At 54.7% G+C, this 21,674-nt stretch overlaps 13 protein-coding genes across 21 annotated transcripts; 6 read left to right on the top strand and 7 right to left on the bottom strand.

The window, feature by feature from the left end:
• Positions 1-535: 535 nt before the first annotated feature.
• Positions 536-2,920, bottom strand: KVP18_002761 (uncharacterized protein; the record flags this gene model as incomplete). Of its 2 annotated transcripts, none has more annotated exons than XM_067953926.1 (1): positions 536-2,920. In XM_067953926.1, the coding sequence occupies one exon, from the start codon at positions 2,918-2,920 to the stop codon at positions 536-538; it is 2,385 nt and encodes a 794-aa protein (XP_067809572.1). The 2 variants fall into 2 exon arrangements, with proteins under 2 accessions (XP_067809572.1, XP_067809573.1); XM_067953927.1 differs by having other exon boundaries at positions 536-2,845.
• Positions 2,921-3,000: 80 nt separating this feature from the next.
• KVP18_002751 (uncharacterized protein) lies at positions 3,001-4,461 on the bottom strand (the record flags this gene model as incomplete). Its single annotated transcript, XM_067953911.1, has 2 exons — positions 3,001-3,421; positions 3,449-4,461. 2 exons carry the CDS (start codon positions 4,459-4,461, stop codon positions 3,001-3,003), a joined length of 1,434 nt encoding a protein of 477 aa, XP_067809557.1.
• A 183-nt stretch (positions 4,462-4,644) lies between these two features.
• On the bottom strand, positions 4,645-5,820 carry KVP18_002754 (uncharacterized protein; the record flags this gene model as incomplete). Its single annotated transcript, XM_067953918.1, has 1 exon — positions 4,645-5,820. The coding sequence occupies one exon, from the start codon at positions 5,818-5,820 to the stop codon at positions 4,645-4,647; it is 1,176 nt and encodes a 391-aa protein (XP_067809564.1).
• Positions 5,821-6,527: 707 nt separating this feature from the next.
• KVP18_002755 (uncharacterized protein) lies at positions 6,528-7,778 on the top strand (the record flags this gene model as incomplete). The annotated part of the gene is made up of 1 exon (XM_067953919.1): positions 6,528-7,778. One exon carries the CDS (start codon positions 6,528-6,530, stop codon positions 7,776-7,778), a length of 1,251 nt encoding a protein of 416 aa, XP_067809565.1.
• A 606-nt stretch (positions 7,779-8,384) lies between these two features.
• Positions 8,385-9,857, top strand: KVP18_002759 (uncharacterized protein; the record flags this gene model as incomplete). Its single annotated transcript, XM_067953924.1, has 1 exon — positions 8,385-9,857. One exon carries the CDS (start codon positions 8,385-8,387, stop codon positions 9,855-9,857), a length of 1,473 nt encoding a protein of 490 aa, XP_067809570.1.
• A 45-nt stretch (positions 9,858-9,902) lies between these two features.
• Positions 9,903-12,737, top strand: KVP18_002760 (uncharacterized protein; the record flags this gene model as incomplete). Its single annotated transcript, XM_067953925.1, has 1 exon — positions 9,903-12,737. The coding sequence occupies one exon, from the start codon at positions 9,903-9,905 to the stop codon at positions 12,735-12,737; it is 2,835 nt and encodes a 944-aa protein (XP_067809571.1).
• A 41-nt stretch (positions 12,738-12,778) lies between these two features.
• Positions 12,779-13,834, bottom strand: KVP18_002757 (uncharacterized protein; the record flags this gene model as incomplete). Its single annotated transcript, XM_067953921.1, has 1 exon — positions 12,779-13,834. The coding sequence occupies one exon, from the start codon at positions 13,832-13,834 to the stop codon at positions 12,779-12,781; it is 1,056 nt and encodes a 351-aa protein (XP_067809567.1).
• Positions 13,835-13,877: 43 nt separating this feature from the next.
• Positions 13,878-15,456, top strand: KVP18_002758 (uncharacterized protein; the record flags this gene model as incomplete). Of its 2 annotated transcripts, XM_067953922.1 has the most annotated exons (2): positions 13,878-14,516; positions 14,545-15,456. In XM_067953922.1, 2 exons carry the CDS (start codon positions 13,878-13,880, stop codon positions 15,454-15,456), a joined length of 1,551 nt encoding a protein of 516 aa, XP_067809568.1. The 2 variants fall into 2 exon arrangements, with proteins under 2 accessions (XP_067809568.1, XP_067809569.1); XM_067953923.1 differs by lacking the exon at positions 13,878-14,516 and having other exon boundaries at positions 14,527-15,456.
• Positions 15,457-15,487: 31 nt separating this feature from the next.
• On the top strand, positions 15,488-16,282 carry KVP18_002762 (uncharacterized protein; the record flags this gene model as incomplete). Of its 2 annotated transcripts, none has more annotated exons than XM_067953929.1 (1): positions 15,488-16,282. In XM_067953929.1, one exon carries the CDS (start codon positions 15,488-15,490, stop codon positions 16,280-16,282), a length of 795 nt encoding a protein of 264 aa, XP_067809575.1. The 2 variants fall into 2 exon arrangements, with proteins under 2 accessions (XP_067809575.1, XP_067809574.1); XM_067953928.1 differs by having other exon boundaries at positions 15,572-16,282.
• A 60-nt stretch (positions 16,283-16,342) lies between these two features.
• KVP18_002753 (uncharacterized protein) lies at positions 16,343-18,273 on the bottom strand (the record flags this gene model as incomplete). 3 transcript variants are annotated; one of them, XM_067953915.1, is made up of 2 exons in its annotated part: positions 16,343-17,112; positions 17,172-18,273. In XM_067953915.1, the coding sequence occupies 2 exons, from the start codon at positions 18,271-18,273 to the stop codon at positions 16,343-16,345; spliced, it is 1,872 nt and encodes a 623-aa protein (XP_067809561.1). The 3 variants fall into 3 exon arrangements, with proteins under 3 accessions (XP_067809561.1, XP_067809563.1, XP_067809562.1); XM_067953917.1 differs by lacking the exon at positions 17,172-18,273 and having other exon boundaries at positions 16,343-17,149; XM_067953916.1 differs by lacking the exon at positions 16,343-17,112 and having other exon boundaries at positions 17,158-18,273.
• A 9-nt stretch (positions 18,274-18,282) lies between these two features.
• On the bottom strand, positions 18,283-18,552 carry KVP18_002756 (uncharacterized protein; the record flags this gene model as incomplete). The annotated part of the gene is made up of 1 exon (XM_067953920.1): positions 18,283-18,552. One exon carries the CDS (start codon positions 18,550-18,552, stop codon positions 18,283-18,285), a length of 270 nt encoding a protein of 89 aa, XP_067809566.1.
• A 63-nt stretch (positions 18,553-18,615) lies between these two features.
• On the bottom strand, positions 18,616-20,052 carry KVP18_002763 (uncharacterized protein; the record flags this gene model as incomplete). 2 transcript variants are annotated; one of them, XM_067953930.1, is made up of 3 exons in its annotated part: positions 18,616-19,491; positions 19,519-19,970; positions 19,998-20,052. In XM_067953930.1, 3 exons carry the CDS (start codon positions 20,050-20,052, stop codon positions 18,616-18,618), a joined length of 1,383 nt encoding a protein of 460 aa, XP_067809576.1. The 2 variants fall into 2 exon arrangements, with proteins under 2 accessions (XP_067809576.1, XP_067809577.1); XM_067953931.1 differs by lacking the exons at positions 19,519-19,970; positions 19,998-20,052 and having other exon boundaries at positions 18,616-19,476.
• Positions 20,053-20,224: 172 nt separating this feature from the next.
• Positions 20,225-21,674, top strand: KVP18_002752 (uncharacterized protein; the record flags this gene model as incomplete). 3 transcript variants are annotated; one of them, XM_067953914.1, is made up of 2 exons in its annotated part: positions 20,225-20,266; positions 20,324-21,337. In XM_067953914.1, 2 exons carry the CDS (start codon positions 20,225-20,227, stop codon positions 21,335-21,337), a joined length of 1,056 nt encoding a protein of 351 aa, XP_067809560.1. The 3 variants fall into 3 exon arrangements, with proteins under 3 accessions (XP_067809560.1, XP_067809559.1, XP_067809558.1); XM_067953913.1 differs by lacking the exon at positions 20,225-20,266 and having other exon boundaries at positions 20,300-21,287; positions 21,316-21,674; XM_067953912.1 differs by lacking the exons at positions 20,225-20,266; positions 20,324-21,337 and adding an exon at positions 21,375-21,660.

Below are 21,674 nucleotides of genomic sequence, written 5' to 3'. Positions count from 1 at the left end.
GGCAGCTCAGGCGGAATCAAACGAAGGTTTGCGATGTTTTCATGTTCGGCTAGTGTAGGCATTAGAAGAGGAGCCACGCCCAAGAGACAGGCGAAGACAAAACTCTTTTCTGTCAGTGTTAGTGTTGCCTCCTTGCAAAACTCAAACTTGTCAGTCGGCGGCAGCAAAGTCTGGGCTTCAGGTAACGGGAGGGACGTGCGGTATACCGACCGCCAGAAATACGCCCAGTGATCATCAGAACCTATGTTCGCAGAACCTGTGTTTACGGACTCTGGTAACGTGGACTGCGGTGCTTGCGTCGCCCCCATAAGCCCCGAACGCGGACCCCAGCGCACCTCCGGATTTGGAATCATACCTAGTAGGAGATGCAGTGCTGGGGCTCTGTCAGAAGCGGAAGGTACGACAATCATATTGGAGAAATTGACGTCTCCGAATTTGGAATCATACCTGGTAGGAGATGCAGTGCTGGGGCTCCCTCAGGAGCGGAAGGCACGACAATCATTGGGGAAATTGGCGGAGATCGTTGAGTGGAGATTCAGAGTGCAGCGCTCCCCATACAAACACAAAAAATGTACCCTATGGGAAAGTCTCGGGGGGTTGCCACGGACTTCGCGCGACGCCAAATCGTTGGCGCTGGCAGCATTGTATGGGGTTTCATGACACCCAGCTCTCGGGAGTGGGTGAAGGGCTTAGAGAGGTCGATGGAGGGCTCAAAGACGTCCATAGAGGGATCAGAGAGGTCGGTGGAGGGCTCAGAGAGGTCGGTGGAAAGCTCAGAGAGGTCGGTGGAGGGCTCAGAGAGGTCGGTGGAGGGCTCAGAGAGGTCGGTGGGGGGCTCAGAGAGATCGGTGGAGGGCTTAGAGAGGTCGGTGGAGGGCTTAGAGAGGTCGATGGCGTGGTTTGCATTCCTTTTCTTATTCTTTGTTCGACGCGTTTTGTGGTAGTCGTCCTGTTTTGGAGGTTTTGGAGGCGGCGCCACATTCCGTGATGCTAGTAACTTCCGACGCAGTCTGCTCCTTATAACATGCAGTCTGCTGTTTTGGCAATCCAGGTCGAGGTTCTCAGTCGGCATCTCTGCTGCGGAAGGAGTCTGGTTCTCAGTCGGCATCTCTGCTGCGGAAGGACTCTGGTTCTCAGTCGGCATCTCCGCTGCGGAAGGAGTCTGGTTCTCAGTCGGCATCTCCGCCGACGCGGAAGGAGTCTGTTGTTGGCCTTGACAACGGTCTCGATGATGTGGATTGGGTGATGTGGATTGGGGAACGGTCTCGATGCTGTCAAGGCCACTCTTGGCCTTGACGGTCTCGATGATGTAACTATCCACATTCGTTGGTGATTCACACGCCCAGAGACGTAGACGGAGGAGGGTGCGGAGTTGCGTCTGTTGGTCGGACTCCCCCTCGCGACAGAAACAACACGGCACGCAGGGCCCGAGTACCGCCGGAATCAGCGGAGGTTCAGCCACAGGAGGCCAGGTCACAACAGGACCCTCGTGCTCGCTGAATTGGGCACATAACCCAACAGCTAGCGTTTCGCGCATCGCCAAGGCGAAGGCAGCGGCGTCTTCCCACTCAGGGTGGTCCTCTACGAAGTTTGAGAGGGGCGAATGGGACGACTGCACCCAGAGAAGCGTAGTGTCGGGGTCTTGTGCTTTGCACAGCGACTCCCTCCTCGTAGAACTCCTCGTAGAACGAATCACACCGCGTCGGGTTATAGGGGCTGGTGGAAGGCGGGAGAAGGCGTCCACCGCGTGGTCGACAAGGCAGGTAACTCTATCGTCAATGGGCGGACGGGCCTCAGGCATCACGGAGAGCTCCAGAAGAGGAACCACCCGGCTGTGGTGTTCGTAAGGCTCCGTGTGTTGCAGGACGTCCCAGTTCTGCTTTCCAAGTCGGAAGGGGTTTATCATAAGGGGCCAAAGGCCAGCAGATACTAATCTGTCGTATGAGAAGAACAGGGGGTCCGCATGAGAAGGGTCATCGACCACGAACCCCAACAGGTGCTGCTGATAGGCCCGCCATCCTTCCAGCAACGGTCTCTGATGCCGTGTAAGCTCCATCACCATGGGGGTGAAGTTCTTGTCAGCAAGATGCTTGCCAAGCAGAATGCATCGAGCGGTCTGGAAAAAATGTTGCGCCAGAAAGTAGCTGACACGATGCTCCGGCTCTGCCGTCAGGGGCAGACTCCATAGCAGCATGGTCGTCGCTATCAATGCCGGCGCGAGATCAGCTGCGGATTTATTCGCACCCAGCAGGTTGAGGAGCATCACCATGTCAGTGAGAAGTTCTGTTTTCTGTTCCGTCAGGCTCAACAAGCTAGCGTTAGCCGCCACGTCTATGCTTTGCCATCTGGCATCTTCCAGCATACGCACCGATTTGAATGTCCTCGATTCTTGCAAGTACTGCATCCTCTCTCGTGAGGTGAGAACCTCCAAGGGGGTGGAGTCGACCTCCTGGACCAGATCGATCTCGAGGAGATCCACCAGATGCCAGGCTGCCATGTTGCGGAGTTGCGCCTGACTCAGCAGCGGCAGCTCAGGTGGAATCAGACGAAGGTTTGCAATGTTTTGATGTCCGGCTATTGTGGGGATTAGAAGAGGAGCCACGCCCAAGAGACAGGCGAAGACAAAACTCTTTTCTTTCGGTGTTAATGTTGCCTCCTTGCAAAACTCAAACCTGTCAGTCGGCGGCAGCAGAGTCCGGGCTTCAGGCAGCGGGCGGGACGTGCGGTATATCGACCGCCAAAAATTCATCCAGGAGTCTGAGGTTCGTAATTCGGCCTGCTTCGGGCAGGGCACGTCGGAGTCGGAGGGCTGTGGATGGCCCTCCTGGTGGGTCTTGTCAGACATCGTCACATGTTGTGACTTAATCCCTAGAGTTGCAATCAGCAAATGCAATGAGGAGTTTTTGGAGACGACGTGCATGATATTTGAGAAAATATACGCCGTAAAGCTCCTTCACCAAACAATCAGAATCATTAGAAATTTCATTTAAGCTATCCATATTATTCACAAGAATTAGCTGCGGCAGTTACGGCCGCCCCGCGTCCGCTACCGTCCGAAGAAATCATCATCGTAACGCGGTCAGGGCCCACCAACTGATCCAGCGAATTTTTCACCATCCTCTGGTAGAACTCGTTCCGCACGTACATCGAGCCGTCCACACCGACAGTCAGAGAATGCTTTCCAATGCGGTCGTAACAGCCCTTGATGCAAGACGACACAAGCTGGGCGGACCTGTGGAATACCGCGTGGGAGGCAGCACACAAAGCGTCCGCGTGCGAAAGCGGCAGCGAAAGCCCAATCTCTTCGACAGCGGAGACCGAGTCCTTCTCGAGGGAGAAGGCGTTGGCAAGAACAGCGGTTTGACTGGCGCTCAGCTCTTCAGTAAGCGGCTCCACACGGAGTCCTCGGTCCTTGCAGATTCTGTATCAGGGGCCGATGACTACCTACTGGGTATATACCCGAGACGCAGTTTTACCAGCCTTCTTGCCAGCCATCATCTTTTCGAAGGAGTGAACGCCGGGTACATCCTCTCTGTCGATAGCCTCGTCCACGGAGGTCGAGATGGGAATCCCAGGCTTCAGCGCAGCCATCTCCGTATTCACGATGTCGCCTTTGTAGTTGAACTGGTTCCTTGCCTGACGATCAGTGTAACTGATATTAAAACCAGTGCCAATGATAACGGCCATATCGCAAGCATTGTCATTCGAATCAGCATCAGCACGATTCTTCAGCTCATATGACAATGCCTGTTGGGCCCCAACGGCGTCATTGACGCACACAACGACTTTGTGACTGGACCCTCGCCGAGCGAAAGCCTCGTTCAGTCGACCGACAACGTCTTCGCCGACGATGGGGTCGTCCGTGTCTTCTCCCGACTGCCAGCCCTTAGTCCAGTATTTCAGAGTCGCGTGGTTCTTCGCGACTTGCTCTAGGGGGAACGAGAACGTCAGGCCGACGTTACTGGCATCAGGGCAGACGCCGTCCACCTCCCGAGCCAGAAAGTCAAAGAACGTCCTTCCTGTGGTCGTCTTCTGCATAAGCCAGTCCGGAACGGCCACCTGGTGGTGGTCGGTCTGGATCGAGGAGCCGTCCAGGGCGCAGACGCTAACTCTGAAGTTTGACCCACCCAGATCCATGGCTAGGAATGTGCCGCTCTCTTTGCCAGTAACGTTGTCGGGGATGCAGGTGTCAATCATTTCGAGAGACGACTCCGCGGTGGTCTCCACGCCCGCTTGACGGTTCGCGTTGCGCGTCAGTCCCAACTCGCACTCGGAACGGACGGTTTCGGCCAATGATAGCATGGTTGTCAGAGGCAAGTCCAGCTGCTTCAGAATGTTTCTCGAAAGCGGGCGGTACTCCCGAGGCAAGGGCGTAATCGTACTGTCGAGCGCTCGGATCGTGGGGAAGGAAGCGACTAGGGTCGGGATCGGGTTGGTTGAGCGTGGTTGGAGTCGAAGCATGAGTATATGCGGATTATAAATACATTAGTACTCATGTTGGTTATGACATATCGATATGTTTCGTCGATGGCCTCAACGGAATACAAATGTCCTGACTGTCGAGCTGTCCTTGAAGAAATAAAGGGATGCGGTACGCAGGGGTTCTTCTGCGACGTCTGCAAAGCCCTTAAGTCACGCACACGGCTAGAAGGTGACAAGAGGTAGGATGGATCTACCGAACTCCTCAGTGCAGTCAGGGAAGGCTATGTGCGGTTTTGAAAACTCTGACGACATGGCCTCTGCGAGTGATTTCGCGTCTCGAATCCGACACACAGAGTCAGGGGCTAAACGTGCGAGTTCAGTGAGGGCTGGGTAATCCCAGGCAATCACAGGCAGATTGCAGCCCAGCATGTCCACCATTTTCATTGGCAGGTCGAGTCCACTCGTGGAGTCGTGGAGACAGAGACCGCAGTCAGCGGAATACAGAAGAGCACGGTAATCTTCAAATGAGAGATAGCCGAACTTCACATTCACGTTGGGGTTTCCAAGGTTCGCGAAGCGACTTCGCGCGTTGGGCAGCCCAGGCCCTCTCCCAGTCAGCACCACCAAAGTGGGCTTCCTCAGCAGCGCCAGCGCCTCAGCCAACAGATCCCACCTGTCATCAACAGTGAAAGACGACCCCATGACGAAAACGCGGGGTGGATTGATCGTCGACCAGAGCTGTCGCCTGGGTTTCCCCACGTCGTCAGGCGCGCTCCAGTCACCGATGACGCGGTTGCAGATCTCCTCGCGAGAAGCGGCAGGCGTCAAGGACTCGTAAGGCCGGTCGTACACAACTGTCACCTCGAACCCCAGCTCCTCCAGATGGCGCTGCAGCGCCTCTGACACTGCGATGTGCTTTTGAGCCAACCGAGCGGCTGCATACTCCAACCAACGAAGGCAGCGGACGGGAAACGTGCACCCTTGAGGTACTTGGGCTATTGTCCATCCGAGATTGTGCCAGTCAACGACAATGGCTGGTTTGACTCCGTACCTGAACCAGCTGTACCACCGACAAACCACGGCAGCCAGGATCACTGGCAGCCCAGGAGGGTTTTGGATGAGAATCGAAGTCGGAGCCTCCGCACAAAACTGCACCGCGAACCGCACTATAAGCGTCGCAGCTCTCAAAACCCATTCCAACGGCCTCCAAAGGCCACGCCGTCGAGGCTCCCGAACCGCTTGCACGGTGATGTTGTCCACGTCGCGAGTGCGTTGAGGGGAGGCGGAACCCATGTATCCTAGGAGGCTAACGCGAATGCCCAGTTTGGCCGCGTTGAGGGCATGGGTGACCATGCGAGGCGATTGCTCTAGGGGACCTGCTACCGCCAAGAGTAGCATTTGATAGATTTATTGGAAGGTGAAATGAAGGCACCAGGTGGTGAAATGAAGGCATCAGGTCGTGAAATGAAGGCATCAGACGTCCCTCACGCCCCACGGCTGGTATCAAAGTCAGACGTTGTGCGATTGTGGTGAATATTTGATTTACGTAGTTTTTCGAGCATGACGTCGGTGTGGAATCCGTACAAGGAACAAAGTCTAGAATCAGACCTCTTCAGATCACGGCGGCGGCTCGCTAAGCTACCGTCTGAAGTGCCTGCCACTTCACGCAAGAGACGCAAAAAGGAGCAATCCGAGGCCGCAGAGACTTGTAAATCGCTCCGAGCGTCCTTGGAGTCCAATTATCTTCTTCGACAGTCTTCCTCATCACTCTCTCCACGAGCATCCATAACGACTCGCACTGGAGGCCGTCGTAGTGGGGTAACTGTAAGCACTGCCTCCGTCCTATCAACGCAGTTCGCGCCTAGGGTTAGTGTGATTTTGTTTGACCCGCGGTCGCCCACCCAAAGACTGAATCACTAAATCCGTGTCTGTTTAAACCACCGAAAAGCTTGCATCTAAGCTTGCAAAAGCTTGCTTTTCTGTGGGTCGTCCCGAATTTGTGTGAATCTGTGTTTATTAAAACCGCATACCCATGTGTACTTTCCAGCAACTGCACTGGATGCGTTCTTGCGAAACTTCTGAAAAAGGTGGCTTTTCTTAGATTGATGTTACGAGAGATAGCTCGAGGCGGAGCTCACGTTGTCATGGTTTGTGGCTGCTTCCCAGGTCGAGTGGTTAAAATTCCTCAGAGGCCGGATCCTCAGATGACGCACATTCTGCTGGACTTTCTCCATACTGTTGTTGGGTGCAGGCGAGGCGACGACGTTGTACTGGACGAGAGCGGTGTGCAGGTGACAACCCAGCACAGGGTGGTTGAGACTGCGAATCCTATGATGCCGGCGGAGTACTTGACGACTGTTGGTGTGTGCTCCGTACCATTAAAGCTCGCACAGGAGTTGGTGAGCGTGCCAACGACCCGTCTGGGAGACATCAGGTGCATTTTGGAGGACGATCTCATTGCTGGGTGGTACAATACGGGAGTGGAAGTCTCGTACTGCACTGTGGAGTTGAAGGTAAAAGGAGGGCTTCCCGTAATGGTCGGGGCGCAAGTGCCGTCGCGATTCGAGCTCATGCAGAAACTACGCCTGGCCGAAGGAGATATTACCGAGCTTAGTCAGTTCGACCCTGTTCGGTGGTTCGGCGCCTGCTTTGCTGATGATGTGGCAGAGTTGAAGCAGTGTCTTAAGCAGCTAGCAGCCACGCCTCAACGAAATCTTCGGATGTTCCTCGGTGGTCAGCCAGCTCCAATTGGCAGCGGAGACCCTCTCATTCCCGGCTTGGTGGCGGAGGTGTGTCAGACGGAGAGGGCACTGTTCATTTGCCTGCAGCAGTATCATACGCATGCAGAGGGCCAGCAGGAGCTAGCGCCCAAGTTTTTGCAAGCCATCAGACAACGGACCCAAGCTGCATTGAAGACCTCGCCGGAAATGTACACCTTCTTAACCATGAGACGCCTCCGCCTGGCAGCCTGCGGTATTCGAGCCAGTGCGCTGGCCTCGATGGAGGCATCCCGGGAGATGCAGAAGCGGGTACACCTGGAAGGCGCCCGCCTGCTGACGCTCTTCGAAGCGGACGGACCCTTGACTCCGACTGAGTGGGAGGCCGGGCTCCTATGGCTCTGCAGATTTTTGCTGGGTCGGACCATGATGGACTGCAGCATTATGGTCAACCTCGTTAAGTGCTCCAGACAGGAGTCTGATCGTTGGAAGGAGCTACAGGCTCAGCGATTTCGTGAGTTCCCTAACGTTAAAGGGCTCCTCTACAGAGTGTCAATAGTCGATGTCGATCTCAAGCCCATAGAGAAGATACCTCAATGGAAGACGCAGTTTTACAGGGCAATTAAATACCTCACCTAATCGGAGCACGAACATCGGCTGCTTGTGCAGCACGACCTGTGGGTTGGTCTGCCGCGAGACGCTCCGGGACAACAGGGTGGACACAAGGGTCTTTGGTAGGCGGGTTGCATTATGGGTTGCATCATAGGCTGAGGCATCATAGGCTGAGGCATCATAGGCTGAGGCATCATAGGCTGAGGCATCGGTGCGTTCATTCTGCCAGGGAGAACCACCGGGACATTGTTTATCGAATTTGGATGAGTCATGGGGGGCATTGGAGCGATGGTTGAAGCTGGCGGCCAGCCAGGCGAACCGTACGCCTGTGAGGCGTAGGTGACGCTGTGGCTGTGATCAGCGTACAGCGGAAGAACTTCCACAGTCTCTTTTCCTGGGTGGTAGCGTTTCTCTCGTCGATGACGGCGGACTTTGTAGTCTCCTGGTTGAGTTCCGTAGCAGGTCTCGTCGCAAATGCTTACAGTGCGTTCCTTTACGATCTTAGTTCCGTCACCTAGGGTGCTCTCCGTGGGGCCTTCCTGGCGGCGGATGACGATTGGCGCGTGAATTGTCATACGAGGCGATAAAGCGACAAAAATAGCGGATACTGTTGGAAGCGTATCGTACCTTAAAATGTTGAAGAAGGATCGCAAATCAATCAAAACGAAGGTATTACGGGGAAAACATTCAAAGGGTTCGTTGGGCCCCTTAAAAGACGCCAAAATACCGAAGAAATCCATACTAGAATCTGTAAAAGTCGCGACGAAGGTAACGAAAAAGACAGTGGAGCCTGTAGCTAAGGAGCCAGTCAAGGTGCCCCCAAAGAAGAAGGCGTCACCAATGGCTGCCAAAAGTCTTCAGAAGCTGTCAAAGACGTTACCAAAGCTGAAGACCCTCTCCAAAACGAAATCAGAAATGTTACCGAAGACCCTCCCCAAAACGAAATCAGAAACGAAATCAGAAACGTTACTGAAAACGAAGTCAAAAACGGTAAAGACGCTGGTGAAGAAGCCGACAACCACCCCGAAGACTCTGTCAAAAACACCTCAGCAATTAGAGGTTCCGACCCAGCCCAGCACAGATGTCGAGCAAGCTGAGGTTCCGACCCAGCCCAGCCCAGATGTTAAGCAAGCTGAGGTTCCGACGAAGCCCAGCCCAGATGTCAAGCAAGCTGAGGTTCCGACGAAGCCCAGCCCAGATGTCAAGCGACCTGAGGGCCTGCCGGAGGATGCCCAGATAACCCGGGTGACCGAGCGCACTGTCGACGAGGCTGACGGATTTCGTGTCGTCGAGACCACCACTGAGTTTGTGGTCGAGGCGCCAGCCAGCGAGTTGCAAATGCGGACACCAATACCGGAGGCTACTGCCGTATCCGACAAGTCGCCGCCAACTGAAGGGCTCGCTCCTGTTGCCGCTCCTGTTGCCGCTCCTGTTGCTGCTCCTGTTGCCGCTCCTGTTGCCGCTCCTGTTGCCGATCCAGTCTCCGCTCCTGTCACGATTCCAGTCTCCGCTCCAGTTGCCTCTCCCCTGGACCGGCCTCCAGAGACGGCAGGACCGGGCGCGTATCCGCAAATGTGTAACTTCGGCGGCTTTCCTATGTTCTTCATGTCGCCTGCGCCTTCTGGGTGGATCCCGCAGCCCGTCCTCCCTCCCTGCACCAGATGCACCAGTAAGGACCAGGAACTGTCCCAGCTGAAGAAGGAAGTCAGCCAGATAAAGCAGGCGCTTGTGGATAAGGAGGAAGTAACCGGGTTGGGCGGTCCTGCAGTCAGGAAGCTCCTCCAGGAGGTGCAGAAGCTGCGGAAGGAGGTGTCCTCAGAAGGACAGGAGTTCCGCCGCCTCCGCAGTGAAGTACATGAATCTCGGTCGAAGCTGGCCTCTGCGAGGAAAGGCCTCGAAAAGATAGACGAGGAGCTTCAGAGCACTCGGGACACGCAGGGCCGCAAAGGCGGCAATCGGGCCAGCGCTTTCGCATGTCCACTCATCGCGTACACAGAAAGGTTTCTTGGGCGAAACACCTGTCTCCTGCCACCTCGCCACGACGAGGCCAACTGCGCAGCTTGCAAGCGCAATCTTGACTTGCGTGACATGCCAATGTTGATTTAGCCCCACAGCAAGGCTGGAACTGACGTAATAACATCAAATTCAGGGATGGGTGACGTATTCCAACATGACAGCCATCATTTTGAGATGCGACGCAAGGCGTCCTTTTCGAAGCTAACCAAAGGCGTTGCGAATCGACTGCATTTGGACACTGACAAGCAAGATGGGTGCACTGAGAAGCGTGAGCGACTCTTTCGCTTGATGAGCCATCATTCCCCGTCTGACGTGACGTCGATCACGAAGAGCATCATGAAGCACATCGAGTACTCGTTGGCGAAGAACTATTTCAACTTCGACCAGGATTCGGCGTACAGAGCTGGCGCTCTCTCGGTTCGCGACCGTCTGCTCGAGCACTTCAACGACACCTCCTCGTACTTCCACGAGAAGGATGTTAAGCGGTGCTACTACCTCTCGCTGGAGTTCCTTGTAGGACGCGCCATGCAGAACGCACTTGTTAACCTTGATGTGGAGGACAACTACAAGAAGGCCGTGGAGGATATTGGGTACCAGCTTGAGGAGTTGTACGAATGTGAGCACGACGCAGCTCTTGGCAATGGTGGATTGGGCAGACTTGCGGCCTGCTTCATGGATTCGTGCGCCACGCTGAATCTCCCAGTGTGGGGTTATGGTATTCGTTACACCTATGGGATATTTGAGCAGAAGATCATTGACGGGTGCCAAACGGAGTTCCCGGATTACTGGCTTGTGACTGAAAATCCGTGGGAGATTCGGCGACCTGATGTCACGTACGGAGTGAGGTTCGGTGGCCATGTACATGAGTACAAGGACGACCAAGGACGCCACCGTCACCGATGGACTGGTGGAACCATCGTCCAGGCTCAGGCCTATGACAACCCCGTCCCTGGCTTCGATACGTACAACTGCAACAACCTGCGACTCTGGAGGGCTTTGCCGTCCAAGGAGTTTGACTTCCATAAATTCAACACTGGCAACTATCTGGATGCCATCGCTGAACGCCAGAACGCTGAGGCCATCTCCGCTGTTCTGTATCCCAACGACTCGACGCGACAGGGCCGTGAACTTCGTCTAAGACAGCAGTATTTCTTCGTCTGTGCCACGCTCCAGGACGTGCTACGACGATTTAAGAAGGTGCCTGATCGCACGTGGGCTGAGTTACCTAAGAAGGTAACCATGCAGCTGAACGACACCCACCCCAACATCGCTATCCCCGAGCTTATGCGTGTCCTCTTGGACGTCGAGGGTCTTGGTTGGACCGAGGCCTGGGATATTACGTGCCAATGCTTCAACTACACCAACCACACGGTGCTTCCGGAAGCTCTGGAGAAGTGGCCTGCGGACCTGATCCGCGATCTGCTTCCCCGACATCTGCAAATCATCAACGAGATAAACTTCCAGTTCTTGAATCGTGTCAAGGCCGTCTTCGGAAACGACTTTCAACGGCTATCCCGCCTCTCAATCTACGAGGAAGGCCACGAGAAGTGCATTCGCATGGCCAATCTTGGCGTTATTGGCTCCTACAAAGTCAATGGCGTTGCCGCTATTCATACGGATCTAGTGCGTCGGGATTTGTTCCCGGAGTTCGTTGAGTTCTACAACCGCGTTGGCGAGCCTGACAAGATCGTGAACATGACGAACGGGGTGACACCTCGCAGGTGGATTCACTGCGCCAACCGAGGACTATCCAACCTTATCAGCAGCACTCTAGGATCGGACCAATGGCTGAAAGATCTGCGTCTGATCCAGGGCATCGAGAATTACGCTGATGACGAGGACTTCGTCGCGCAGTGGAAGAACGTAAAGACACAAAACAAGGTGGCCCTTGCGGATTGGGTACTCCAGAAGACCGGAGTACAATTGGATCCTCACATGTTCCTATTCGACATCCAGGTGAAGCGTATCCACGAGTACAAGAGGCAGCTCCTCTTCTGTTTCTACATGATCCACAAGTATCTCACTATCAAGGCGATGACGCATGAGCAGCGCGAGGCCGAGCTGGTTCCGCGAGTGTCTATGATTGGCGGCAAGGCTGCCCCAGGCTACGCTGTGGCGAAGACCATCATCAAGCTCTGCAACAACATTGCGGAGGTGGTCAACAACGACCCTGAGGTCAATCGCTACTTCAAGGTCGTCTTCCTGCCAAACTACAACGTCTCCTCGGCCCAGGTTATAATTCCTGCCGCTGATCTGAGCGAGCAGATCTCCACTGCTGGCACTGAAGCGTCAGGCACAGGCAACATGAAGTTCGTCATGAATGGAGGGCTCATTGTAGGAACCTTGGACGGGGCAAACGTCGAGATTCGCGAGGAGTGCGGACCGGAGACCATGTTTCTGTTTGGCGCCCGAGAGACTGAGGTCTCCAAAATTCGACACAGAGCCCGTGAAGGGAAATACCCCATCAACGAGGAGCTCAGCAAGGTGTTCGAGGCTGTGTACCAGGGCCGATTCTCTCTCGGTGACAAGCGTCATCACTCGGAGTTCTGTGGCGTAATCGAGAGGCTGCTGAACAATGGCAATGGGCACAATGGGGACTTCTATCTGGTATGTCACGACTTCGCGGACTACGTGAGGGTGCAGGCGGAAGCGGACAGGCACTATAAGGACCACAACGTCTGGTGGCGCCTATCTATTCAAGCAGCCAGTCGTATGTCGAAGTTCAGCACTGATAGGACCATCGCCGACTACGCTAACGAGATCTGGCATATTCTACCGTGTGAGAGGACCATGAGCACAGGGCAAGGACATCCTTCGCTCCCGAAGAAGCCAGTGGCGAGTATCATGACGCAGAAGACGGAGCTGCTTAAGGTTGACCTCCAGGTTGTAACCGAGAACACTCCCGCAAGCAACGAAAAGAAGGAAACAGAGAAGGTGGTTAAGGCAATCGATACCACTGCTGACAACTGAGATACCATTGCTGACAACTGAGATATGATTTGACATTTGTTTTATTGATTCGATTTCGGGCGTTTAGGATCATGTTGCAACTCGGTTAAATCTCGCTTCCGGTTACCATCGAAGGCTGCCAGTGAGGTTATATCTAGCAGCTGCACACCGTCTGCTTTCGGGTTGATCGCGATAGGCGTCTTCTTTTTACCCTTCAGGTTGAACGAGACGCGATTAGGACTGGACGCAGCCGCTTTGGTTTCCCCAGCAGAGTTGTCACCGGTAGTTTGCTTGAACCACGGGACGGCCCGAGAATTCGTGGTGGGAGTTTCCGCTGGCTTCGCGGTTTCCAAAGGCGCCGCCTTGGACAGGAGGGCGTTCGCTTCCGCCAGTTTCTGGGCTCGGAGCTGTGCGGACTTCTGCTCTTCCTCATAGCGCTTCTGCTTCTCGACTTCGTCGAGATCTCGCTGGGCCTGCACATCGGCGTTCTTTTCAGCACGGGTATAGGCAGTGAAGGTGGGAATGGTCATGTTCTTTATCCGCTCCACAGCCTCCCACATCACGAACATCTGCGACTGCGAGCGGCTCAGTTGGCTCTGCGCCGCCAGCCTTGCCCTTTCACAGTCCGAAATGACCAGTCGAGTCGCACACTTCGAACAGAGAGGATGTTGGTCCTCTACGTTCCTAGCGCCGCCTGCCACATCCAAGGCTGAATATGTCTGCTTGCAACGTGCATTGGGGCACTCGAATTCGTGCATGGTTTTGCTCTGGTTGAGGGATTCCTCCAGCTTTGTCTGCATCAGATTCAGCCTGAAAATGACCACGTCAGCCAAATAGTTGGTGATACGCCAGAATGTCGGGGACTTCGCGCCTTTGTCGAAATCCTGCTCCCGTATGAGTAAAAGCTGTTTCTCAAGGAAAAACAGCTTCTGGTGGACCAAGGCATCACGCCACCGGAGTTTTTCTCGAATGTCTGCCTCCGTCAAGGCGCGAGCCTCGCTGGCCAACAGATCCAGTAGAACAATGCAGCCGTTGTCGTAGAAGAACCGACTAAAACACCCGAGGAAATCAGCGAAAGCCCTTTGCTGGAAGGGGATCTTCACGTTCTCTTCAGCCATTTAATGCGGTGATTTTTTAGAGAGACGTCAAGTTAAAATCTTGATGAAGCCGTTTCTCAAAGCCTTCTTGGCCTTCGTTCGTTTAAAATGGCTGCCCTTAGACGCAGCATCGTTTTCCTCGTTATCACTCTATGCGGCGCTAAGGGGATCACACAGAGAGCCGCCGGTGGCAAAAGAGCCACCAGGGTCCCTAATCGTTGCAGGTCCAGCACTACGATGGGATTTGGAGTCCTCCAACTCTCCCAGCAGGCGATTCGAGCTTCCTAAAAATTGGGATGGTAGTCGTACTGGAACGATTCTGGTCTGCCGGCTAATCGGAAACATAGCGTTCCCCCTGCAGGATCCCCTGCAGCACGACAAAAATGTGAAGATCATACACCAGTGGCTTCCCGATGGCCTATACACAGGCCACTACACTGGCGACCGTCTGAAGTTTGACCAATATGTGGCAGAGGCAGCTACGGGTTTCAATCACGCCTGGAAGCGCGGAACCCCGGCGCCACCAGCGAGTTCCATCCAGCTTCGCATACGTAATCTTTTCGTGCTGAACCAGCTGTACAATGTGACCTTGGAAAGGTCTCTAGAGGACACGTTTAACCGGCTGGGGTTGCTGTACTACCAGGTTCCACTCGAGAGGCAGATGCTCCATGGAAGGAGCCATGGGCCTCGGACAACAGAATTCGTGAGCGTCGATGACGGCCTACACCCAGCGAGATCCCACCCTTCATACCCTGCGATGGACTGGCGCCAACGATCCCATCCTCTATATGGCCGGCCCCAATCGAGGGCGCAACCTTATGATGGAGCTGTCGATGGCGGTCGAGTCAGACCTACTGCTAGGACTTGACGGCGGCGTCGCGCTGACCCGCGAAAGCCTGGCGCTGCTAGCTGAGAGCAGCCGCAAAGCCGACTCGGGGTTGGCCCCGATACTCGTTCGCGTGAACGAGTTTGGATCACATGGACGTCCTTGGGATTTAGCTGGCAGCGGGGACGGCCCTGTGGAGAACATCCTAAAACATAGCTTGTTTGGCGAGCCACAGCTCGTGTACAAGCGTTCTGCCAACGATGTGTTCTACTCGACCACTGCGAAGTATGGGAACCGAGATAAAGTTGGTAAGTTGCTGGAGACCCGAGAAACCGGCAAGTGCAACGGCAAGCTGGGTTCCCGCGTGGTTCTCTCCCTCAATGCCGCCAATAAAGAGGCCCTGCAGTACAGTCGCGAGTGCGGTTATCTCATACGCCTCCCCTATTGGAGGACGCCTGAAGCCGACGACGTCATTCTGGACTTGGCGTCGCGGCTGCTAGAAAGAAATTTCGACATGAGCACCGGACATTTCTGGTTCCGGCACCGCGTGCGAGAGGGTGCGTCGAAGAGGCGACTGTGGGTTTATCTCTACCCCAAAAAAGTTGCCTCTCGCCAAGCCCAGCTAGCAAACAGGGCTCGTGTCTCGGCTCTTCTAAAGAGGTTCCAACGACTCTCTCGCCATCAACTCAATTTCGAGCAAGAATATAGAAGCCTCGCACGTGACATGGCCAGGAAGTATTTTGGGCGGATGCTGCTCAGTGGGCATGGCGTAGATAGGTGGCAGCTGCTGACCTGGTTACAGCACGACTCGATGTGACGCCTGATGCTTTTTTCAAAATAAATCGTCAATGTTATCGTTGGTGCTCTGTATTCAGGGGGCAGCGTCAGCGCCTATGGGAGCGGTTCCTCCTGTCTGGGCACCTTCGTTTCAGATGCCAGAGGTGGTGATGCCAGGCATCAGAGAAAGTAATACCGTACACGTGCTTCTGCGTGCCTTGGTGCCTGAGGTGACGAAGTACATCCCGTGCTTCGACAACAGACATCCCAGCTCGCTGACGGGGTTCCCTCGCGTCGAGGATGTGGAACGGCGATTCGAGGGCTATATTGCCAACCCTCTGAGTTTCGTGGAACGCGCTACGAAAAACATCGACGTGGTGACTGCCAGCCTTCCAGGCGTCGTGGTTTCACGAAGCCTCAGATCGTTCATGGCCTCCACTGCCACCACCTACCAGAAAGCCCTTGAAAAGTCCGGCCTCCTTCAGGATCCGCAGCAGTTTCTGTTCGACTTCCCCGTGGATGACCAGCACGCCGTGCTGCAGGCGACTTGGGCATATCTGGCTAGCTCGAGGCGCTTCTTACAAGGCGTAAGGCGCGTTCGCGGAGTGGGAACGATGTCGTCTGATGAGATCCGGCGCTTCCAAGCCTTCTTCGACGCCATGGCCATCTTAACATCTGACGCCGGAGTTCTAGCTCCGCTGGACTTCGACGGCGAGGCGCATGTTAGGCTCGAAACTGCCGTCGTGGTGCTGGAGCAACTTGCAGATTTCGCTGCGAAAGGCCTTATCTCGCGTAGTGCTCTTTTCGGTATCTGCGCTGCTGTCGGCGCCTTGGTGGCTGTCATCGTGGTGCGTCTGTTTCAATAGCACCAAAGTGAGTCCGTTGATTTGTCATGTCCGAACGTTTTAAATGCGTGAAACATAGATCTAATCGCTTGTACTTGGCTCCGGCGTTAGCATCTCTTGTGTAGCGCGCTTCGCTTTCTTCCGCCTATTACACTTCATCACGGCCAGAATTGCCAGCCCCATCAGGACGGACGTGGCGACCAGTCCTCCCACCACAATCCCGACGACCAGCCAGCCGTTCAGGGACTGGTCCATGCCCATGTGATGCACAATCTCCAACGTCTGCTCGGCGTCCTGAAGCACCTGAGCAGCCTCCAGAGTGAAAAGCTCTGGAGCGAAAACGAACCCGTCGCTTGCGAGGATTCCGGCAACGAAGAGGTAGTTCTGAAGTAGGGCCTTTTCATGAGTAGAAAGAAATTTTCGAGGTCTCAGATGCTCCATTCGGGTATATAAGTGGTGGAGCGCATCAGTGTTGTCCTGTAAGGCCTGCAGGTGGTCTCCTCGGGACACTCCCGTAAGGATTGGAGTTTGCGCTGGGAGATCCTCTCGCCAGTTAGAGCCTTCGGCTTTCTCGAGCACTGGGCCTACCATCCTGTGAACGTCTCTCGCCAGCTCATCGGGCACCACCAGCACAGCATGGTCTCCTAGAAGGCGGTTTGCGTACTCTGATCGAGTGAGCGGTGCAAGCGGGGCGGTCACGAAGCGCCTCGCAGCCTCTGCTATGGCGGAGGGGTTGGGATATCCAGGCACTGTGTGGGGTGGTCGGATGGTAAGGCCGTGTAGTGTGGAGGCGTGGCGGGTCATCAGGCTGACGAGTGGCTGGCAGCGGCCTTCAAAGTAGGTACCGCTGACTGTAAGTATCGCCAATACTGAGCGCATAAGGTGCATTCATCAAACTACATAGGCCCACACCAGGTATCTCGACGCGGCCGGTAATGGACCATCGACCTGTACGGAACAGCTAAACAGGCGTCGATCTCGGTCTGCTTGAAACTACGACACTGGTCCAGCCCCTTCATGGTCAAGAGGTCTACCCCGCGAGGCGTAGAGGCGGCTTGGGCACCTGGACTTGAGGGACGCTCCGGCTTCTCGGAGAGTAACCGCACGACAAGTGCCATCAGATGTTGGAACGTCAAGGAGTTCCTACTGAAGTCTCCCTTCAGTTTTTCCCTCTCCCAGTCGTCTAGGTGGAGCCCTGCGGTTTTGAACGCCGTTTCGAGGTCCTGGGTTACCAACTTCTCGCTCCTGATAAACTCCCTAGAGAACGCAGTCGCCGTCGCCACGATGTCACTGCCCTCCACGTGGCGCAGCCGCTCAAACCAGCTGGCCGTAGGCACCGCCATCATGTCCAGGAGGCGGCCTTCGACACGGAGGTCCTGTATGCGGTTGCGCCGCTCTGCTGGGTATTTCTCATACGTGATTCCCTCGATGTCGAAGGCAAGCCGATCGCTGATCTCTACCCCAAGGTTCCACAGTGCCTCCCTGAAACCGGATGCAGGCAGGACTCCTGCCTTCCACGCGCGACACACCTGACGGAGCTCATCTCGACCGAGTGATGTGGTGACTCTGACCGCAGTTCTGAACCGTGATTCGGCCTGAAACAGAGCATCCCGATGCTCCTCGTGGGTCAGCATCCCCCTACGACTATCGAGATCTGCCACCTCCTTGTCCAGCGACCTAACCATGTCGGACGGGACTATCCTCCGCAGCTTGTACGGGGGGAAGTCAAGCCCCCAAGGCAGACAAGTAGACCGCAACCGCCGAGTACCTCCGTGAAGCGCGTTGACAGTGTGCTTCATGAAGAAGCCCCAACCACTGAATGGCGACGCCCCGACAATGACGCCCGTCAAACTATCGTCTTTCATGAGGTGTTTCGGAGCTGGAAAGCCATGACTTATTAAGATGCGCCTCGTATCCTCTAGGGAAACCCAGCATCTGTCATCCATTGCTCCCTCCAACTCTGAGGCTAACACCTCCAACGTGTGGGCATTGGCCCAACGACGGTTCAACATATGCTACTATTAATTGCGACGCTCAAATGTAGCTGCTGCATTCGTCGTCTGGGTGTCTGGGTTTCTGTAGAGCCGATCGTACTGGTCGTGTCTCCTAATGCACTCTTGCTTGATAGGGTAGGCGGCCTTCTTTAAAGCCCAAGAAGACACGGACAGCGTCTTTCGAATGGCGCCAGTCACCACTGCTAACCCTTGCAGAAGTCGAGAGAAGATCTCCTCAACGGGAGGTTTTTTCTCGGGTTCCTCAGGGGGGGGTGCGTCACTGGCCGCGTCCGACATGGCGAATGCACCACGAAGTCTGCTCACCGCGGACATCAGTAAGATGCGAAAAATACCTCTGATTCAATCCCGACTCTCCTCAAACAAACAGAAGCTCGGAAGAAACAGATAACTTCCGTGTTGCGCAGACCACACCTCCGCCCAAGGTCGTTCAGCAGGACGTAGTCGATGTAGGTTGACGCCCACCACCACAACAGTCTTCATGTCGTCGTCGAGGTTCTCCACGTGGTAGTACATCTCTGTGGAAGGGTACCTCGTGGAGTCCCAACTGCGAAGGAGTCGCCGTCGTCCCCAGTCCACAGCTCGGAAGTTCACCAAGCCCACAATATGGTCGCACCTAAAACGGACGTAGTCACCCCGAATCACCTTCGAAATATCGTAGGCAAACCGCGTCCTCTTGTGAAGCGCGGTCATTACGTCTCTCCAGACACAGGAAGGCTTGAAGTCGCTAGAGCAAAGGGGGCGGTAACCGCTCAAATACTCCACTCCCTTGTCCAAGAATCCGGCATTGAAGTCAGCTAGCACGTCCCTGCAGTCCTCGAACGCCAGCAGCTTCGGGATTGGCTCGTAGTCCGGAGGGGCCGAGCTGAGCTTTAATAGAATCTGGTACATTTCTTGACCTAGCGCCAAACTCGTTCTCGGAGTTTGCAGGACGTGATGAGGGATTGCATGCATGTTGGTCATACAGTCCTCTAGGGAACCTTCCACAGAACTCATAGCACCGGTGGATCCTGGAGTCCACCGAACCTCAACCTTCATGAGGCACATGTGAAGCTGGCGAATGGCACTGTTCGGAGAGTTGGGGGTGATTAACACCACATCCCTGTCCGTGCGATCGCATTCTCCGTTCAAACAAAATTCCTGCTTGTTGATGCAAGGAATGCAGAAGGCCTTCCCACATTTGCAGCACACGCCACCAGGCATGATAACGTTAAGAAGCTGATGACGAAACCCTCAACAGCTCACGCAATTAAAACACAGCGCTACGCGCTCCAGTCGCGAATCGAGCAGCATGCTCTTTTGAAATGTGTTGCCTCGGTCCAACCAGTCTCGGACAAACAAGCGAGAACTTCCGGTCCAGTCGTCTGTAGGGTCGCAGATCTTCTCAAGTTCGTTTTGTTTTATACCACACTTGATCTTCCGGTCGACCAGTTGAAAGTAGGACTCCTCAGGAAAGGGATGCCCGTAGAAAAGCCACTCTAGGTTACTTGGCTCGAACACGTGGGACACCACCTCATACAGAGACCTGAAGTTGGCCTGTTCGTAGGTGTCCTTCAGGTTCCCAGATGTACAGCCAGGGGATTGGTATTTAGCTGAAATCGTTGAGAGGTGCTGTTTGTTGGCTTGCACGACTGCTCGTACGATTGCCGCCTGTTGCTCGCGCGAAAGCAAATGCAAATCCCCCGGCGAGGGCGTACCTAATAGGTGCACATGTCATATCTCACTCATTATCTCTTGCTGTCGCTGGAGGACATCAATGTACCGGGAATTCCTTACCATTGAAATAAATGAATTTGCATCACTTTTGACGAGAAACGGTCGACTTTATCGCTCTTGCGGTATCCACCTTCTTCTGTGCTGCCCTTTGTCGGCGCTGCATGGGCGCCCTCACAGTTACGGATCGCTGAGGGCCGCTTCCCATGGCCAGACAGACCAGAAGTGCGAACCAGATATGCATGGTGCAGTGTGTTTTTTAAGCCATGAGACTTTGAAAGTAATTGTGTGGATAATATTATTCTTCGCTAATATGTCTTTACTGCTCGTTGTTCAGGCCCAGATCGATGCGCTTGCGCACGATGAGTCGTTGAACAGCGAAGGCGTCATATCTGCGAAAAACACGGCTGTGCTGTTCAAGCAGTCTGGTCTAAAGCCTGACGTTGTGTTCACTTCACTGCTGACTCAATGTATCGAGACTGCACAGATCGTTCTTGCTGGAATGGGGATGTGGAGCACCCCAATGAGCTCTTCGTGGCGGTTGAATCCCAGGCGGCGTGGTGTCGCGAGCTTCGCTGCTGATCACCACCAATTATTCCCCCTCCACGTCGAGCTCCCCACGACGGAGACTCTTTGCGATTTGGAGCAGCGAGTGCTGCCGTTTTGGTTCGATGCGGCGGCTCCAGCGTTGATGAGAGGTAAAACTGTCATGCTCTCAGGACATATCGACTCCTTAGAGGTCATTGTGCGGCGATTGGCTCCCAGCGTGCCTCTAGCTCCAGGCGCAGCTGTGTTCATCCGAGTCTCACATATCCTGGAGGGCCTAGGCGTTGAGGTACTGCGTATGGCACATCTTGCAGCTGAGGAAAGGCTTTCTGACCGCGAGTTGCGAAAACTTCGTCGAGCTGTAGGACAAGAAACCGCCGACGAAAGAGCAGCTCGAAAGGAGAGAAACCAACAAAGAAAGCTCAGAATGCAACTGAAATCGTCGTCGTCTAGGGCCTTGAGCTCCGCAGAGAGCAATACGAGCATCCATCTGATGAGTGATGGGCCTTGTATGAGCTCTCATGTGTTTTCAGTTCCTGAGGAGGCCATCTGCGTCGAGTCCAAAAACAAGGTTGACGCGGACCAAAACGATGCCATGAACATTGTTGAGGAGCGGGAAGGTGTGGAGACTACTGTGGAAAAAGACCAGAAGGCTACAGTCGAATCTACCATCTGCGCTGAGTTTGAAGACAAGGTTGACGTGGACCAAACCGATTCCGTGAACGTTGTTGAGGAGCGGAAGTGTGAAGACTACTGTGGAAAAAGGGCACCAGAAGGCTACAGTCGAATCTACCATCTGCGCTGAGTTTGAAGACAAGGTTGACGTGGACCAAACCGATGCCATGAACATTGTTGAGGAGCGGGAAGGTGTGGAGACTACTGTGGAAGAAGGAAACCAGAAGGCTACAGTCGAGTCTACCGTCTGCGCTGAGTTTGAAGACAAGGTTGACGTGGACCAAACCGATGCCATCGACATTGTTGAAAAGCGGGTACAGTCCGAAGTTATAGAGAGCACTGTGGACGAAGGGCACCAGAAGGCTACAGTCGAATCTACCATCTGCGCTGAGTCCGAAGACAAGGTTGACGCGGACCAAACCGATGCCATGAACATAGTTGAGGAGCGGGAAGGTGTGGAGACTACT

This window comes from the organism of the source record quoted next (genome assembly GCF_019968955.1).
Source record: "MAG: Porospora cf. gigantea A chromosome Unknown PgA_NODE_339_length_21674_cov_336.259, whole genome shotgun sequence".
In the NCBI taxonomy this organism is placed as follows: Eukaryota; Apicomplexa; class Conoidasida; order Eugregarinorida; family Porosporidae; genus Porospora; species Porospora cf. gigantea A.
This window is presented reverse-complemented; position numbering and strand designations above follow the sequence as displayed.